The sequence below is a fragment of the Talpa occidentalis genome, unplaced genomic scaffold (assembly GCF_014898055.3).
Source record: "Talpa occidentalis isolate TD23 unplaced genomic scaffold, MPIMG_talOcc4v2.1 talOcc4.12, whole genome shotgun sequence".
Classification (NCBI taxonomy): Eukaryota; Metazoa; Chordata; class Mammalia; order Eulipotyphla; family Talpidae; genus Talpa; species Talpa occidentalis.
This window is the reverse complement of record NW_023601212.1, coordinates 51687395-51706533: the sequence shown is the minus strand read 5'-3', so window position 1 is coordinate 51706533 and position 19139 is coordinate 51687395. Positions and strand designations below refer to the sequence as shown.

General features: G+C 36.2%; 1 protein-coding gene across 2 annotated transcripts in view; it reads right to left on the bottom strand.

The window, feature by feature from the left end:
* Positions 1 to 789: 789 nt before the first annotated feature.
* HMCN1 (hemicentin 1) overlaps positions 790 to 19139 on the bottom strand; it is a 508306-nt gene continuing 489956 nt past the window's right edge. The window contains exons 101-107 of one of the 2 annotated variants that reach the window (XM_037506314.2): positions 18806 to 18919; positions 18158 to 18283; positions 15385 to 15513; positions 13555 to 13905; positions 9888 to 10007; positions 3716 to 3842; positions 790 to 2230 (exon numbers count right to left, since the gene is read on the bottom strand). In XM_037506314.2, the coding sequence (XP_037362211.1) occupies positions 1864 to 2230; positions 3716 to 3842; positions 9888 to 10007; positions 13555 to 13905; positions 15385 to 15513; positions 18158 to 18283; positions 18806 to 18919 (1334 nt within the window). In that variant the 3' untranslated portion in view covers positions 790 to 1863. The remainder of the gene's footprint in view (positions 2231 to 3715; positions 3843 to 9887; positions 10008 to 13554; positions 13906 to 15384; positions 15514 to 18157; positions 18284 to 18805; positions 18920 to 19139) is intronic. The other variant, XM_054693419.1, reaches the window with a different exon arrangement.

The window sequence follows — 19139 nt, the reverse complement described above, 5'->3', positions numbered from 1 at the left end:
TGGTGGTGCAAAGGGTTAAGTCGCAGAACTATGAAGGTATCATCAGCCATTGCAGCATGAGTTTGATCCTTGGCCACCACTGCAGCACGAGTTCGATCCCTAGCAGGAAGATAACCCACATGGCACAGCAGACCTCCCCTTAGCAGTGTATTTCAGTGTATCTGCCTGATCTGCTCCCAACCCTGTCTTTGGAGAATCCTCTCACTAACCCCCATACTGGCCTATACTCCAGTTCTTGGATGCATACATAAAAATACATCTTTAAAAAAATAAAGTACCTTCACTGACCATTGTTCTATAGAATATTTTTGGTAAACACCAACTTAGACAATCATCTGTTTGACGGACAGACTGTGGACTAGATGATTTTTTCCAGGGTTCTTTGAATAATGTAACTCTAGGTCATGAGAAGGTCTTTACTAGTGTACTACCTTGAACTCACTTGAGATGAGCTATAAAAACTGCTCGGGCAGGTGAGAAAATTGTCATGCAATGGATATCACTGGACTTGGAGTTATAAGAGATAGAAGGTAGGATCTTTCTGCTGGCTTATTGTTCTTGTTACTAGTTTTTTTTTGCTAACTAGTTTAACTAACTAGTTGTCATCTTAAGGAAGTTTCATAAGTTATCTGAGTCCCAGAATCCTGAGCTATAAAATGTGAATCACACTACCTATCTCAAGAGCTGTATGATGATTAAATTATTATAGGCATATCATACATACACACGTGTGTGTAACCATAAACTTTAATACCTATTATAACTGAAAGAAGCAAATTCTAGGTTTTTAAAAAAGTTAAGAAAAAGGATGTGAAAATTTTATTTAGATTGGCCTTACTGTAACATTGTATTTTTTATAAAATAATTTTATATGAGTCCGTCAAGATATTATATAGAAAATACACACTAAGGTAACATATATACACTTCATAAAAATAGAATACATCTTGGCAATTGCTTCCAGAGTCTGTTACCACCATGTACAGTGTATTGACGTTTAACATTAATGCTAATTTGAAGATGAGATTTTCAAGAAAAAGAAAACTGTCCCATTGATATTTTAAAAAATTGTTTCCAACTGACAGGAAAAATTCTTAAAATGCTGGAATGTAAAAGTTATGGAGCTAAATGCATGGAAGTTTATATCAAAATCTTAGAGCAAAGATCCACGCCATGAGTGATCATCTGAGGACAAAGTCTTATTTTTTCCTATTATCATAAATGATTCAGTTAATTTCACAAAGTCACTGAAAATAATCTCCTTATTTTGGATGTTCAATCAGAGTAAGTAAGCACCATTTGGGATTAAAGAAAAAAAACTTTCTAGAAGCTGCACTATATTTCTAAAATGAGCTGTGTTTCTGTTTTTCCTGAAAGTAAAATTAGGTGTACAAGTCCTACCATAAAATATTAATACTTAAAAAAAACCTTCATGTGTTACTCAATCAACTTTGAGCAAAGCACACAGCAACTGGTTTATTATTCTAAAAATGATCAAATGCTCAAAAATCCACTGGACTTTGAATTTTTTTAAAGAAGATAATCTGAGCTATGAAGCTACCATAAAATTTAAAACATCATTGATTTGTCCTGTTAGATGTTCAGAATGATCTTTGGAAAGTAAATGCTCCAGTGTAATAAATAAAGAAAACAATAAGGGACTTTTCTAGACCTTACCAAAAGATACTAGCATGGTGGGATCATGAAATACCTCAGCAGTACCAAGGAAGGCATGCGGAACAGAGCATAGCACCATTTTCAAGTTGCTGACATTGCAACTGTTCAGGAGACAGTAATCTGGAAGGGGACTTGTTCCCATGATTAATGCAGTTTAAATATGTGGAATAGGCTTTGGAGACTTTCTTAGTATGGATAGGCAGACACAGCTATATAGACTATGAATGTGGTCTGATACTCGATGGTCCCGTTGGCACTGTAGGATAAGGCTCGAACCCGCATGCGGTAGGTCTCTGGTTCTCGCAGAGGTCGCGTGGTATAAACCACACCTTTCAGGTTCTCATCCCTTAAGGCAAAAGGAATAGCCTGATCCTCATCGACCATGAGGAACGTTGTCCTGGGATGCATCACTCCATCCTGCGTGTATGCAACCAGCCGGATTAAATCTTGATTGGCTGCTATTCCAAATGGGAGGGAGACCAGTTTGTATTCCAAGGCATATGGACTCAAGGCACATTCCAAATCATTGGGTGGACAGTTTTTGAGGCAGAACCTAAGGACGACAAACACATGAAGTGCATATAGTTATCTGGGTTGGAAGCAGGAGAAACATGAGGCAGGTGGTCAGGATCCTTGACAACTTGGAGGCATTAAAGGCAGGAGACAGTCTGACTGTGAGAACCACAGGCTCACCCCATGTTCTGGGTCATTAACTCAAGCCAGATGCCAGATGGCTAGGAGAGTACACAGCTCAAACAGCAAAGAGCGTCTCTCAGCTTCATTAAAGTCAGCAGCTTTTGAACCACTAAAGTAAGCAAGAATACCACAAGGGTGTCTTTAAAATGAAAAGTCAGTTTTGGAAATAAAAGCATCTGCACATATATTGGAAACAAGTACTTCATCAAGAGAGGAATACCACTTATTTTAAGATTTTAACATTTATCCTGTGATTTTTTTTAAAACTGAAATAGAATATCTTGTTGCTTAGTTAATTTTTCTAAAAAGAATAAGAGGAGTTCTGGAAAGAAAAGTTTCATTTGCATTTGATTTCCATACTATTTTAAATGAAAAGTACTATATTTTCTTTTACTAGTGACTATACTGCCTGGTTTTGAGTTATTGGAACTTTTAAATTATCTGCCAGAAATCACTGGTAATAAAGAGTAAAATTAAAATAATGCACAAAGGACCGTTTTCTGAAGATACGGATACTTCAGTCATAGTATTTTTAGAAGTTTCATAAGTCTATATTTTTAATTTTTTTCCCTTTCCCCTTCCTATTCCTCTGGACACTTATGAATAGGCTTTGGTGGATCCTGGACAGTTCGCACTTGACTGTGTTACAGGAACTTGGTGTCACTGCTGAGAGGAAAAACTAAGTGTGAGCTCTGGCCAGCATTTGGTTTCAGAAACACCTTATTAGCAGGGCCTATTCATGATGACTGTTTTATCTGTTTCACTTTCTTAACTGGGTGCATGAACAGAGTATAACATTCCTGTAAGGGGAGGGAGAATATAGAAAAGTGGGTTATTCAGAACCCAGAAAAGACTGTTTCAGACAGAAGGAACAGTAAGCAAGATGGTGCAGGGATGGGCAGACGACTGACTCATCCTTGCTCATATTCATCTCTCATGGTGTCACCACCAGTCATCACACTAATAGCCAAGGGCTGTCTTCACGGTCTAAGTGCTGAGGGCCTTAACACCTGGAGGGAACTTGAGGGAAGCTAGAAAATTGCAAAGAAGGGCAGGTGCTGTCAGTCCATGAAATGGTCACTGCTGAGACAGAATTCTAGAAGTTGAAGATGGATTACATGCTGGGAGATGGCCCCTGAAGCTTTGGCAGCCAGAGTGATAGTTTAGGCTGCAGACGTCTCATTTCTTGCCCAGTCACTGAGGAAGGAACATGCTTGTAATCCCATTTGCTCTGAGGTTATTTACTTCCTAGGAGGTCAATATGACCACAGACAGGGTTTGTTGGTTAAGGAGAGAGGAAGGATTTCCAGAAGCATGTCTGGAAAGAGAAGGCAAGACATACCCTGAGACAGGATCCCGCTGGTAGTTGGGTGGACAGGGCGTGTCGATGCACTGGTAGCTTCCTCTCATGTTGAAGCACATGTGGTTTGGCCCACAGCGCACATTCTGCTCCAGACACTCATCGACATCTAGGGAAAGACCAGGAACATGCAACATCAGTGCCTGGGCAGAACCTGCCACTGGGGCTCTATCTCACTGGAGTGTGAGGGCTAGTCTTCTCATGGATGAGCTGGGTAGTGTGCCTAAGCTTCTTTAGCCACAAAGTGGGAATTGTGCTATCTGGTGTGCTGGTGTTCTAGAATGCTTTGGGGATTTTTTTTAAACATGTGAAAAATAACAGTTATAAGAGTAGAAGGGAAGTTATTAAGGATTCTCTGGTGTATTTTAATTTGGAAAAGTGTGCATTTGAGCTCTGCAAAGCAAATAATACTTTAAATTTACTAAGAGCCAGCTAAAAATCTTTCAGAACACTTGTGAACAAATTTTGTACAATAAATCTTAAGAATATGAGGATTTTCTTTTATAAGTTCAAATTATTGTCTGGGAAGTAGAAATTAAAGGAATTGACTTATAAATTTAGGGGAGAATGTATAGGTAAATGAGATGTTGTAGAAAGAGACAGAATGAAGAATAAAACAATGAAGTAAGTGACCCAATATCCACAATTCAAGTTTGCTCAAATCTGAACTGTGAGGATTCCATCCTCAGTTGTTACAGCAATGAGGGCAACTAGAGCTTCTTCCTGGGGTAGTAACTCTCCCTAGGGAAATGGGAAAGCTTGCAAATGAAATAGTCTTCATTTTGTTGTATTCTGCACAAAGGGGTATGTGTGCGTGGTGTGTGCAAGCACAATAAGTGCTGGGGTGGTAGGGAAAATAGTGAGATGGAACAAGATTGAGAATGATAGATTTTCTAGAAACATTTTCCACGGAGTTCAACAAAATTTTTAAGGGATTTTGAGATCTCCAGAGTTAAGAACCATATTGTAGAGGAACTTTTTTTCACACTGTGGTATCTGTATTTCCTTGGTGAAAGCCTTCCAGTAGTATGACAGCAGGCAAATATTTTCATCCAGATCCTCATTTTCTGTAAGTTCTCCTTCCAAAAAATAATCTGCCTGAGAACTTCTAGTACATGGAGATTTCCTTTCCCATTTTACATGCCCACAAAAGTTTTCTACTAATCCTGAGTCTTTTTACCATACCCAGGAACAAAATGCTTCGAGGCACACATGAAGTGTGGGAACACTGGAGCACATATTGATGGAGGCAGCCCTTATTTCATCACATCAACAGGCCAATGGTCATAGGTCTCTATTTTAAATTAGATTTCAAAAGTGAGCTAGCTGGTTGTTGTGGGGACAACTAGTAATACTTTTATTTGAACAGAAAAGTGATTGTAGACTTTTTCCAACAGTCAACATGGTTGGTTTGGCAAGGAGTACAGACTTAAATTATATATATATATATATATATATATATATATATATATATATGATGGTCACACTTCATTGGCTGAGGGAGGTAAATCTGCAGTTTCAAAATTTTGCACATCAAGCAACAATGCCAGAATCCACATCCTTCACAATTATTTAAACCTATGATAAGAAACTTCAGAGGTCAGTTTTAAAAGGAAGTATTGGTTAAGTATAAGGTTTTCAATGCTCTTTTTAGAGTAGACCAGCAAAACATTTGAAGACTCCTTATTTAGAGAAAGTCTGTCAATTGGCTGCATAGAGGCACCTAAAACATTTTCCTTCTTTAGCATCTGAATAAACATGGATCCTGACGTACAATTACAATTAATCGGACCCAAATCAGTTTTCAGAAGAGATAGGTTTTAAAAGTCAAATGTACTTTAAAAAAAATATTTATTTATTTATGTATACAATAACTGGGGTACAGGCCAGAGATGAAGGGGTGGGGAGGTAAGAGGATTCATCAGAGACAGAGTGGGGAACAGAACAGGCAGAATGACTGAAATACACTGCTGAGGGGAGCAGTGGGCGAGTCAGGAGAGGTCTGCTGTGCCATGTGGGTAGCTCCCTGGCTGGGGATTGAACTCGTGCTGCAGTGGCTGTGGACAGCTTCATAGGCTGTGTACTAACCCCTTGGGCCACCAGGGAGGCTCTCAAACGTTCTTCTACCATGGAATTGGTGCCAAGATGAATGGGCATGTGTAACTGTGATGTTATTTCACAGTAATAAGCAAATTGGTAGCTGCATTATATAGTAAATGTCATATGATGGTATTTATTAGATTTGGATTAAAGTTGTGAAGTTCTTTTCTTAACTCTTAAATAACTTGAACTATTGCTATAAAGAAAAGAACAGGAGATAAGAAATTCCCAAAGACAGTATATTATCAAAGGCAGTGTCAATTTTTATTTTTGAAAGAATTTTAATAGATAAAAATAATTAGGAAAGATATATGCACCTCTATTTTCATTGCAGCACTGTTCATTATAGCCAAGATATGGAAATAACCCAAGTGCCTGATGATTGATGATTGAAGATGTGGTACATATACACAGTGGAATGCTACTCAGGTCATTTTGCCATTTGTGATAACACGATGGCTTTTGAGGAAATTTTGTAAGCAAAATAAGTCAGAATGAGAAAGACAAATGTCACATGATTTCACTCACTGTGGTGTATAAAGAAAAGAAAAAGTAACTGAACAAACAAAACAAAAACAAACCCTTGCATTTTGACAACAAAATGGTGGTTACCAGTGGAAAATAAAGGAGAAGGAGTGAGGAGAAAGGCCAAGAGGTTGGTGGTGGATGGACTAGACATTTGGTGGTGGGCATAGTGTGTACTGTGGCAAAAAGCTGCACACAAGAAATCTCTACCATGTTGTAAACTAATTTTTTCATAATAAAAAGAAAAAGAAAATAGTGAGCATTTTTGTTTGTTTCTAAATGTATTGTTTGATAAGGAAATAGAAATGTAATTAATGATTTACTTTAAATGTAAAAGTAAAAAGTAATTTGGAATAAATTACTTACTTGGCTTTTTAGTTAGGTGTATTGACAAGTTTCTATTACAAGTTTCTCTTGCTAGTTTTACATTAGAACTACAGGAAAGGAACACAGGGTGGAAAAGTTTTTATTTCATTTGTCTTTCCTATTGTCTTTGTGAACCAATTTTAAATTAAGACTTTATCTGTCAAAAATGCTTCATGTCTGACAAAATAAGATTGTCTCAGAATGAAGTGAAAAGTTCCCTAGGAAAATGTGAAAGAAATGTAATTAGTCTTATCTTCTTTTATCTCATTAACAAAAGTAAAATTAATCATGATAATACATTCAGTTTAATCCCAAATAGCCAAAATGTTATTTTGATAGGCAGTGAATATGAAAGTTATTAATAAGATGTTTTCCATTATTTTTCATGTTTATTTTTTGAAGTTTGGGGTGTGTTTTATATTGACAGCCCATCTCAGTTTAAATAATAAACTCTCCAATAAAATATATTCCCACCAAACAATACAGCTGTGCTTAATGGAAAAATAAACCAGAAAAGATGGAGAAATGTGCTGTCTTCTGTTAACTGACAGTGTGGTGATGTCTGGTTTTTATTAAATGTTATAAGAAAATTATTATGATAGAAATTAAAGTATAAGCATTTTATAACATATTATTGCTAGATAGAAACAATACCAAGGTGAGTTGAAAAACTATTATATAGCTTAAGAAGGAACATATAAATGTATTTAATCAATGCTTTCAGATACATTAAAAATATGACAAACATACTTGAAACATTTATCTTATATACAGAAAAAACAGAGCAGTTCAGATTGACAGATATTATGAATTACTTAAAAAATACGACAGAACACATTTCAAATACAGTGCCAAAAGGTGTTTCTAAATTTTTAGAATAAGATGCTTAAATTTAGCAGAAGGATCCTTTATTTTTTTCTGTCTCTTGGGAAAATCACAATCAGTCATGATCTTTAGTTTTTCATTTTTCAGTCTGGTGACTTGCACTTGTGACTAGACTCTGTTCTTGTTCAGTGTCAAATTCACTTTAATTTCCCTTTTATTAGTGGCATTTTTATTGCTAATGTAAAAGCTCCAAAAATGCATATATGAATGAAAAGCAGTCTTTTGTTCCCCATAAATGCCTCAAACACTTTCTAAAGCTATAAAAAGAACTCCAAGTTATTCTTTAGAGTAAAGACTTCTTTAAAGGACATAATTGTTTTCTCTCATGTTTTTTTTTAAACCACAAAATATGTAACCCATTTAAATTGCAAACATTTCAAATGCCACCTGTTTCTGATTTGTTCTCATTATTTTCCACTCTCTGAAGCACAACCAAACGCTAGAAAAGTTTTGAACTGAATGAGTGACAAGAGCAATTAAAAAACTCATTGTCATATGTTAGAAAAGAAGAAAAATCTTCTAATGAGAAAATGACATAATATAGCCTTAAAATTTCTGGCTAAGGTGTTTTGTAGTCTAGTTGGCTATTCCAAATGCTTCAGAATATACCCGGCTTCCTTCCTTGGTGCTGATATAACTCTAGGCAGTGTAGTATTAGTGCTGGCATTGCCACCTCTTCAGAAGGATTCTTAGGATGAAGAGTGAGGCAAAATTATGAAACATGGACAATGTAAATGACCTCATCTCTCCTTGATGCCACAGGGAACTTGTGTCCTCAGCACCATAGGATGATAGAGATAATAAAGGACAATTCTAGACCTCATGAGAATTGAGATCAAGTACTATCTTTGCTCTTGATTATTCTATGACATTGAGGCTCTCGTGATAATCCCTCTGAAAACTAGTTTTATTATCTGCAAAATGGATACTTAACTATTGCCCTAACAAATTTGTATTGATTAGAATGAGGTAACACTCATTTTCAAAAAGTGTACAAATATAATGTTATTCTAATACTTGGAATCGCAGCATAGTTCTGTACAGGGTGAGTGCTTAATAAATATTCGGTCACTGACAACTAGAAGCAAAAGCCGTCATTGTGTCCACTTTCCTTCTGCAGCCAACACAATCCAATGGGGGTTCTTGGGGACTATGAATGTAAGAATGGGGGGGTGCATAGGGAGAAACTCCTCTGCTCAGGTGAAACCATCCTCTCCCCTGGTTTTACCTCCAGGGACACTTTTTTGCTGAGGGCCCTACTAGTTAGTCTTTTGTGGATCTCAAGAGAGGGAAAATTCAATTACTACTGAAAAAGCACTTGTGGAGATTTAACTTTTAAACTTTAGAAAGCGAGAATTTGTATATGACAAAGACATAAAATTTAGAGGCTTATTAAGACCTACAGAATACTCCTAGATTTTTAAGATTTTTACCATACTTAAAAAAAAATCTAAGTACATATAACAATACAATAAACCTCATCAAACTACAATGTTCCTTTCACATTTTTGTGTATAGAGGGTACTATTAGATCGATATTGTTTTCTATCACCCTATATATTGTCCAAAACTGCTATAGTATCCATAAATTTGTATGTTGATTATATACTTGTTGGCATGTGTTTCCATTAGACTAAGATCCTAAAGGGAAGAGACTATAGATTATTTATTTGTTCAAACTTTTTACATCCTGCTATGCTAGCATAGGCGTATTTCTCATTTATGGACTTAAAGAATGAATGGATTATCTGGTCCATTACTCACTGGTCACTAAGACAAAGTACAAAATAATGCCTAACCCTGCAGTAAGTTTACTGAGCACTCTTTTCATTTTCCCTTCCATCTTAGCTGAATGTGAAAAAATATTTGAAAAGGTCTATTTCTATTTAGTTCTAATATATATATATATATGTAACATATAGGTACATATACCTATATGTTACATATATATGTTATATAACATATTTATAATATACTATATATAATATTATATATGTGTTATATATGTTATATAAAATACATTGGTTTGGTTTAGACTTTCCTGCTTCTACTAGTATGGTCATACCAAAAATACTTATTAATTTTTTCCTTTGCATTTTTTATTTCCTTCTTACATGCAAATCCATGTTTACAGATAGGTCTGACCAATGGAAACAGGGAAGAAGAGAACAACTAGTAGCCCGGTTCTTCAGAAAGAGGGAAAACACTTCATATCTCACATTCTATGATGTCGATTTCAAATAAAATTGCAGCACTAAACATCCCACCATTCTCTCACCTTGACATGTCTTTCCATTGAGCATGAGTTGATAGCCAGGTGGGCAGATACACTGATAGCTTCCAAATGTATTTTTACACTCATGTTGGCAGGTGTCTCTATTTTCACATTCATTGATATCTGTGCAGAAAGCAAGCAAAGCATATAACCATGCAAAACAAAGGTAGAGAAGGTGGCAGAGACAACTATAAACAAACAAGTTGATACAAAGTAGAAAAGCATCTTAGTGATTTTACATACACATATTTACACATTCCCAAAGTTGTTTATTTCAGGATCTGAAGAAGAAGAAGCCCAATATAATCTGCACTATGTTATCAAATGTGGACCTCTCTTTTGTGTATGAGCATGTATAAGCTGAAGCCCCAGTCTGGATAATTTCTACGTTAGTTAAAGAGGTGAAACTGGAATAACAGAGGAAACTGATTTGTATAAGATCCTAAGCCAACAAAGTACAAAACTATCAATAGAAGAATAGAAGTTACCTAAAAGATACAGCTTCTATTGGGATTAATAGCAAAAAGAAATATTAACTTTTATTTAAACTTTAGCTATGTCTGTGTCCCTACACCCTCTTCTCATTATCCATGAATAGCTTTTCCATATACAGATATCATCAAGGTGGAAGTGTTTTTATATTTTGTGATTGGGATATTTATCAAACTTTATGTAATGGTAAAGCACTAATGACAACTACATTATCTATCTATCTATCTATCTATGCTAATACCTTGGACAGGCAACTTAACTCCTCAAGACCGCAGTTGTATTGATACAATCTCCCTACTTCACAAAGCATACTGGAACTTCAAATGCAGTAATGTATGGGAAAGCATTTTATAAGCTATAGAGTTATCCATCTGCTACTATTAAGCCAATAAAATGGCAATAAAAAAGGAGAGTGAGACGACATGCTAATTACAAATTAATTGAATATGTGATGTTATTTGTTGAATATGTGATGTTATTTGGGAGGCCTCAGATTTCTTGCCCCAATTGTGTTTTTGTTTTGATCAATATTAGAATTTGCACACAATTCCCGAGTACAAACGAACCAGTGACAGATGAGACGATCAGGACATGAACTGGGAGTAGGCGTGCTGGAGGATGCAGTGAACAGAAGACCAAGTGAAACCTGGGAGATGACTTAGAGCAAGAGGGTCTGTTCACTTTGAAAACTTTGCATAAGCTCACGATATTACTGCAATGATTCAGAATCTGTTAATGATAAATGCTGATCAAATATTTGTCAGTGTTTTTAACCCCATTTTAATTAGCCGAAACATTCATTCCAGAGCTTGGTTGAATTATTTTTACGTTTTCCCTTTATAATTTGCTTTGACTAAAAATAACAAAATTATGGGGAACTCCAAATAGTCAATATTGTATTTCCAAGAGCATGAATTTTAAAGTGGTCCCAAGTGTTACTTTTGCATCCAGAAGCAATGAAATGCCCATTTTTTTCCTGTTAAGTTTTGGAATCAATGTCTTAAAAAGATACATTTTAGCCCCAATCCAACAAGATTTCCTAGTGCTAATTTGAATCTTTTGTAAGATGTCTATCCCAGATGGTTCATTAAAGGCATTTGGTGTTTATTATTATATAATTCAACACTGTCTGCAGTCATAGTGTAAATTTTTTTTATTGGTACCAATACTATAAAATACTCACCATATTTTAAAAACTGCTTCTAAATGTTGAAGACTTAATTCTCCAAAATGAAACTTAAATAGCCAGTAGTTGACTAGTTGTAAATGTTTATGTTAGATTCTCTAAGATTTACCCTTGCTTGGAAACAGTAGCTACCCTCAAATAGTGGATGGTTTAGGAAAAATAATGCTTGCAAACATAAACAACATGTAATATAAACACAAAGACATAGAATAAATACATTTATAAGACTATGATGAAGCTACAGGGCATAGACAGCAGTGAAGAAATTGAACATTGGGCTATTAGAGACACATTTTTTAAATGATAGGGCCCTTCAGATGATTTACAAGAAATCAGTCAGATGGTGTGTGGTGTGTTAGGGTGGTGTTTGTTCGTTTATCATAGCAAAAAACACAGATATGGGGGCAGGGGAGTTAAGACAGCAGCATAAAAGAGACTGTTTAAAAGGAATGTAGACAGTAGGACTAGTAAGATATGGAAACTCTTCAGTGGGAATGATGATTTCGAAGGATTGAAAGACAGATTGTCTGATAGTAATTCTGTCAACAGAAGAATAAAGTCTTAGCTAACAGAGTAAGATCAAAATCATGGGTATGAAAGATTCCCAAAGAGTTTTGAGCAGATGGATGTATTAGCTTGTTTGATGGATGGATGCTGTCTGATGTATTAGTAAGGATAATGGAATAGAGTCCACAAGTTTAATTATTAAATAGTGTTTAACCACATGAAGCATATGTAGAGAGTTGTTAATGGGTGCAAAAATGCTTGAAGTTTAAAGAGTAAAAGAAATGATCTGTCTCACTTCTGGGAAGCTGATCACATCAGAAAAATTAAATTTCAAGTATATCAGGACATCTAGACAGAAATGGACCCAAAGAAAAAAGATTAAAGTTTAATTATCCAGAGTTTTTGAGGGCCCAATGAGTAGAAAAGATTTGAGAAGCTGGGTTCACCTAAGAGTGGAAGCACTGAGAAGATGATGTGCAGGAACATTGCTTCCACAGGCTAAAGAAATGATCAAAACTGAAATCTGAAAATGAAGGTGTTTTGAAATGTATGATAGAAGTGCTTAACAGAGTCCATATTTAGGAGAGAATAAGCAAAGTCTAGAACACATAAAAATGCAGGAAAATGAGGTTGGCATAGAGGTCTTCAAATTTAACAAAGATTTCTTTCTTTCTTCCCTCAGGCCTCCACCGTTCTTTTTTTCATTTATCTAAAGAATAGTGGGGTTAATTCATTTTTGCTAATTTCTCCTTTTGAATAGCTTAATAACATGCAAACTGTGGACACTCACAGAAAATGGAATTAAATGAGTGACAGATGGCAATGTTTGCAATTTAACTGAAAACAATGTCTCAATTTTTGTGTTGGAAATCACTCCTCCTTGTGCAAAGAAAGTACAGACTTGTGGGCATGGATCAAGATACTGAAAGCAGGCTTTTAGAGTGATGGAAGCAACTTAATTTTGTCCTGACTCACATTATCTTTTCAGTGATTTACATATATATGAAATCATTGAACTGAGAAATACTATGGGAAGTGTTGTCATATAAACAGCAGTTGAGTGAGTAGCTGGAACTTCCATTTTTAACCCATTGCTTTGGTATCAATCAGATACAATCACAATCTGATGGTATTCAGTAATGTGACAATATGCATATTCTCTTAAAAAAACAGTCTGGATATTTCTCTGTAACATTACATTTACTAACACTTCCAGGGATGATCAAAAGAGAGAAACTGTTAATATAAAACAATAAGTGATTAGAATGCACACATGTTAACACATCATTTATTTGAATAAAATTTGTAATAGTTTTAGATGCTAGAGTAAATGTCTTGAAACTGAGTGATCCAAGATTTGGGATCAGATATAACTCACTGCACCCAAGCGATAAGCGGTGCTGTACATATGCTGCTGTACATATGCATACACGCTGGTTCCTAAGGGAGCCCATAGAAAGGAAATGTAATATGGCTGACATTTACCTACACAAGTGTCATGGCTCGCCTCCGAGCCTTCGGGGCAAGTTTTCCTACTAGTCCTTCTAGTCCTGGAGAGAGCTGTCCTGCTGTTTCTATACTCTGAGTAGGAGCTGTAGAGATGTGAGTACTGTCTGTAATGCTGTTGAGGTTGATAGTTGTTTCTCACAGGGGAGAACCGAGCAAGGTTATAGCTATTGTACTGAGTGCCATAATTTGGAAGCCTCTCCAATCCAGCGCAAGATTTCCCGTCCCCTAATAAATGTTGTCCTGGTGGACAGACACACTTGAAGCTGCCGGGGGTGTTGGAGCACTGATACGCACAAGGTTTAGGCACTTGGTCACATTCATTAATGTCTGCTCGTGTGCCATGATACATAAAAAAGAGAAAAAAAAAACACACATACACACACAAAACACAGGAATAAAGAATCAGTCTGTGAAACACACTGAGGACATTATGTTACCCTCCAAAGTCAGGAATACAAGTTATTTCTCAATTGCTATGAACTTTTGAGAAAGGTTTAATCGTTTCAGTTATGAATACATAAAAAGATTCTGTGACTCTCCCTCAAGATTGCTCCACATGTACAAAAGAACGTAAAAGGTCACATGGGAAAATGTGGTCTTGAATCCAGACAAACTGGAGTTCAAAGCTAGTAGAGAGCTTAATTCTGTTGGTGGAGGAAAGAACTCAATTGTGTCTCAAATTTGCACTGATTATAATATTCCCCCCCCGGATACATTTTTAGTTTCCTCACTTGTTTGGAAAATAATTTCTTTCTAGAACCAAATTGGTAGAGTTAAATAGATTTTTAAAATACATCTGTATACCCATATAATGAAGTCATTATTGTATTAAAAAGAACATACACATTTTCCATTTAACTTAATTCAATAAACTTTTATACCAACCATATTACAGGCAATATTTTGAAAGCATACATAGGATGGCGAATGCTCTGTCCCTGCTTCCAAAGGATGTAGCCTAGTTAATTACAGAATCACTCATAGCCTCTTTTGTACAATTACAAGTTTCAGGGGGCAGGAATATGGGTATGATTACAAATCTTTTCATTTGCTTTTGTCTCTTGAATCAACAATTAATTCATAATTTTTAATTAATGTTTTCAATTAATGATCAAAACAAGCATTTTTTTTTTACAAAAGATTAAAAAGAAGGGAATGAAGGCACAGAATCATTTATTACTAAGATAAAAACCTCATAAAATCCATTAAATTAAAGAAAGTTATTTTTTTCTATCCCTAGGTCAACACAGCATATGTATTCACAACTCTCTTTATAAATTGGAAAAATAAATGAAAACCCGAGATCAAACCCAAATCTTTTATTAATTACCAGAGCAGCACACAAAAAAACAACATGAATAAGCAGGGTAAAATTAGTAAATTTAGCTTTAAAAATTAGTTCAGGAAGCAAAAGTTAAAATTAACATTTTTAATCTCTTAAAAGCAAAGGTCCATCATTGATTTACCCCAGCCCCATATCTAACACTCAATTTCTGGTCAAATTTGTAAACAAATAAACATATTTCACTCTGCTATATCCCTCTTATGACATGTTAATTATATAAAAATTATAATATGTAAAGACAGTATACAGTAAGTGATAATAATTGTTATCATTTGAAATGCCAGTGTCATTTGAATTCAACATGAAGTCTCTGAAGAAGTCAAATTATGTATTAAACCAACTTAATCTTCCAATTATATTAAAGGAACATTGAGGAGAGAGAATGACCTGAAGCAAGTTGTTAGCTCATGTAACCATATTAGTAGTTTTATTACTCAATTTAAGAGTTCCTGTAGACTTACCCATACAGGGTCTTCCAAGTCCTTGAGACCGGTAACCTCTTGGACATACGCAACGGTAACTGCCTCTTGTATTTTCACATATCTGGTTATATCTGCACTGATGGGTCCCATCTTTACATTCATCAATATCTATAGACATGGGGGCAAATATAACATTTCCTCTTTCAAAACCTAAAGTCATTATACTGGAAATGAACATGCCTTAGAACTCTCTAAGGTTGCATTTCTCATCATGTGCTTGGGATTTCAAATCAGAAAACCTGGGTTCAAGTCCCAGTCCTGCCACTTATTAAGTGGTCCCATACCCCTTTTGCTTCTTACTAGTTTTAGTCTCAATGCTGCCCCCTCCCCCTTTATACTCCTTCCTCCTCTGACCATTCTGGAGTAATGACTTTAGCAAGCTTGTTGACCTAGATTTTGAGCAATAGTGTTACATTGCTTCTGGGTTAGAATCCCACATTTCCAGCAGCTAGTTGATCTACCCTATCCCCATTCTTTATCAATCCTCAGGGAAGAATCCTCAATCAGATTGCAAATATCAGAGCCATCTTTAACTTATACCCTCAGTTGCCAAGACTCGGTAATTCTGCTTCCTTTCATCAAACCCACCTATCTCCACCTTCCATTTCCACTTAGCTATATTTTTGCTGTAGCTTCTTAAACAGTTTTTGATCTCTCAGCCTATCTCATTTCTAATCCATCTGATACATAATTTCAGAACCAGTAGTCCTAAAAATGGTTACAGTGTAGATAACTGTAGATGATGTACCAAGTTGGCTGCTGCTGTTAGGAGTCAAGCATTTCTACTATTTCCATTCAGTTTTTGAAAAGAGTCTTTGAAATCTGATTGTCTCCCCTCCTCCTCAGTTTTCTTTTGAAGTGCACTAAACCTCCATGTATAAAACCTCAACAAATATTAACAAGTGGCCAATATCCTTTAATTTTTATCAATGCCCTTCTATATATCATATGAGAAGCATATTGTAATTTTATTAAAGCATTTTTCAGAATGAAAGATTTGAAATTGTCCCATTTTAAAAATGGGTCCATCAAATGGGATCCACTTAAAAGTGGGTCCAAGGCCTCCCCGGTGGTGCAGCAGGTTGAGCGCCGCACTGTGAAGCTGTCCGCAGCCTCTGCAGCACTGGTTTGATTCCCGGCCAGCCAGGGAGAAACCCACATGGTATGGCAGACCTCTCCTGTCTCGCCTGCTGTTCCCTTCAGCAGTGTCTTTGGTCCGTCTGCCTGTTCTGTTCCTAACTCTGTCTCTGGTGAATTCTCTTACCCTCCTGTGCCTCTGACTGTACCCCAGTTCTTGTATAAATAAATAAATCTTTAAAAAAATAAAAAAATAAAAATGGGTCCCAAATTTCTATGTCATCTAAAGATTTGTCCAAGGTCAGAGAGCTGTCAGGAAAGATGAATTTTATTTTATTTATTTATTTATTTTTTTTTTAGAAGGGTGTTTATTTTTTATTTTTTTTTAAAGATTTATTTATTTATTTATACAAGCACTGGGTACAGTCAGAAGCGCGGGAGGGCGAGAGAATTCACCAGAGCCAGAGCGGGGAGCAGAGCAGGCAGAAGGACTGAAGTACACTGCTGAGGGGAGCAGCGGGCAGCAGGAGAGGTCTGCGCGCCATGTGGGACCCTCCTCCGGTGGCCGGGGAGCAGCCAGGGATCGAGCCGGTGCTGCAGAGGCTGCGGGCAGCTTCGCAACCCAGTGCTCAACTGCTGCACCACCGGGGAGGCCCAGGAAAGATGAATTTTAATGCATTATCTCTAAGTCCAGCTCTCTTCCCTCACACAAGGCGTTCACTTTGTTTCTTTCCCTTTTCTACCTCCTCCACCATTTGAGGCTATATTTAATGGGATCCTTCTGTGATACCTCTGATAGACACTCTCATTAGATATCACCATTCTTTCATACAATTTTATCTGTACCTCCTTTATAGCATTTTACTTTGCCTCATTTTACAGATCTTTTTCTTTTTTCTTTTGGTGAAGAGAGTGGAATTAGCCAACCTATCCCATAGACTGTAAGTACCTGAGAACAGAATGAAATCTCTTTCATTTTTGTAAATTCTGCTGCTCCTTGCTTTACTAACTAGTGCAGACTGGTATAGAATAGGCGCGCAAAAAATACAATTAGGGAGAAACAGAGTTTACTTTATTGTCTGGTCAATGCTTGGACATTTCAACAATATTTAGTTCTAGTGAAGCTATATTTTGAACTTCTAATAGACCTCTACAAACATTACTTTTTTATCCCTCTCTCATGAAATTCTAAGCATAAATGCTAAGTTTCATATTAGAAGTATCAAATTATGTGCATACTGAACTAGGTAAACCAAGTGTGCAATTGTTGGGAGCTGAAATTGGTCATAAGTGTTCATGGTAAGCAGCTATCCCCTGGTATAACCATTATCTAGAACTAACCATACTAGAAATTGGGAGCGAAACACCTACAGCAAAGAGTAATTTCCTTGGTAGGTTATATTTACCCTAATCATTATTTTTTTTTGAATTGAGGTAACATTGGTTTGCAACACTCTATGTGGTTCACAGGCAGAGGCTCACACCTCTTCAGATACATATCTCCACACCACAGCTGCACCCAGGCTCCCACGGTCCACCATGACAGTCCCTTGGGCACCCTCCACACTTTGTTTTCTTCCTTCCTCCTCCCCATTGAATCATTAGTTTAAAAAATGAATGTCTTACTTGGCTTGTTGATGGTAAATGGATCTCAGTCATTAAAATAGTCACTCACCAATGCAGGTTCCATTTTCTGCCTTGGTCATTCCAGTTGGACAAAGGTCAATGCACTTATAGCCACCACGAGTGTTCTTGCAGTGCTGGTCTGGTCTGCACACATTCTGTCTGCACTCATTCACATCTGGATAAAAGAATAAAGGTAACGCATACTGAGAAACTAATTCCTTCCATTTCCCATAGAAATTATACCTCTGGACTTTAAGGATATCGTAAACTAATATAGATACTAAATGTATAATCATTATATAAAAGTGTTTACATTTCATGAAAGTTTGTAAAACATTTTATTTTAAAACAGAGTGATAAAATTCAAAATCAAAATATTACTTCACAGAGCTGGTGGTCATACCAACCACTTCCTTCTCCTAGGAAGATAAAAAATTATATATGTTATATATAACCTCAAGTATATACATCTGGAAAAAATTGGGAAGAAGGGGAAATTACCAACACAGTTATGTAATTGGAAAACAAAGTATACAAAATATAGCATTTGCTTCCATTTTGCTTTTTGTGTATAGATTATATAGCATAGTAGGTGTCCTATATATGAATCAAGTCTGGACATAGCATATTTACTAGACCAGACATTGTTAAGATGTTATCAAGATGTCGTTGCTTTTAATTTAAAGTCCATTCTTACCGATGCACTTTCTGCCTTTGAGCTGATATCCAGGTTCACACCCACAGTGGAAACTTCCTATGGCATTGAAACAGCGGTGGTGACAGGGGCTGGACTCCTGACATTCATTAATATCTGTTAAATAAAACAAAACTTTCATTGTATGTTGTTAGAACACCTGGATTAGTTTATCCCAATGTTTAACATTCAATGACCATTGATCATTATCATGTTTAAGATCTTTCCTACAACTAATCCAATACATCTGCTCCAGATGGTCTGCCAAGGCATTGACAGAATAAACTGCTGGAGAGGTTATCTCCCTTCAAGACTCCTCAAATATAGATTTTTGCTA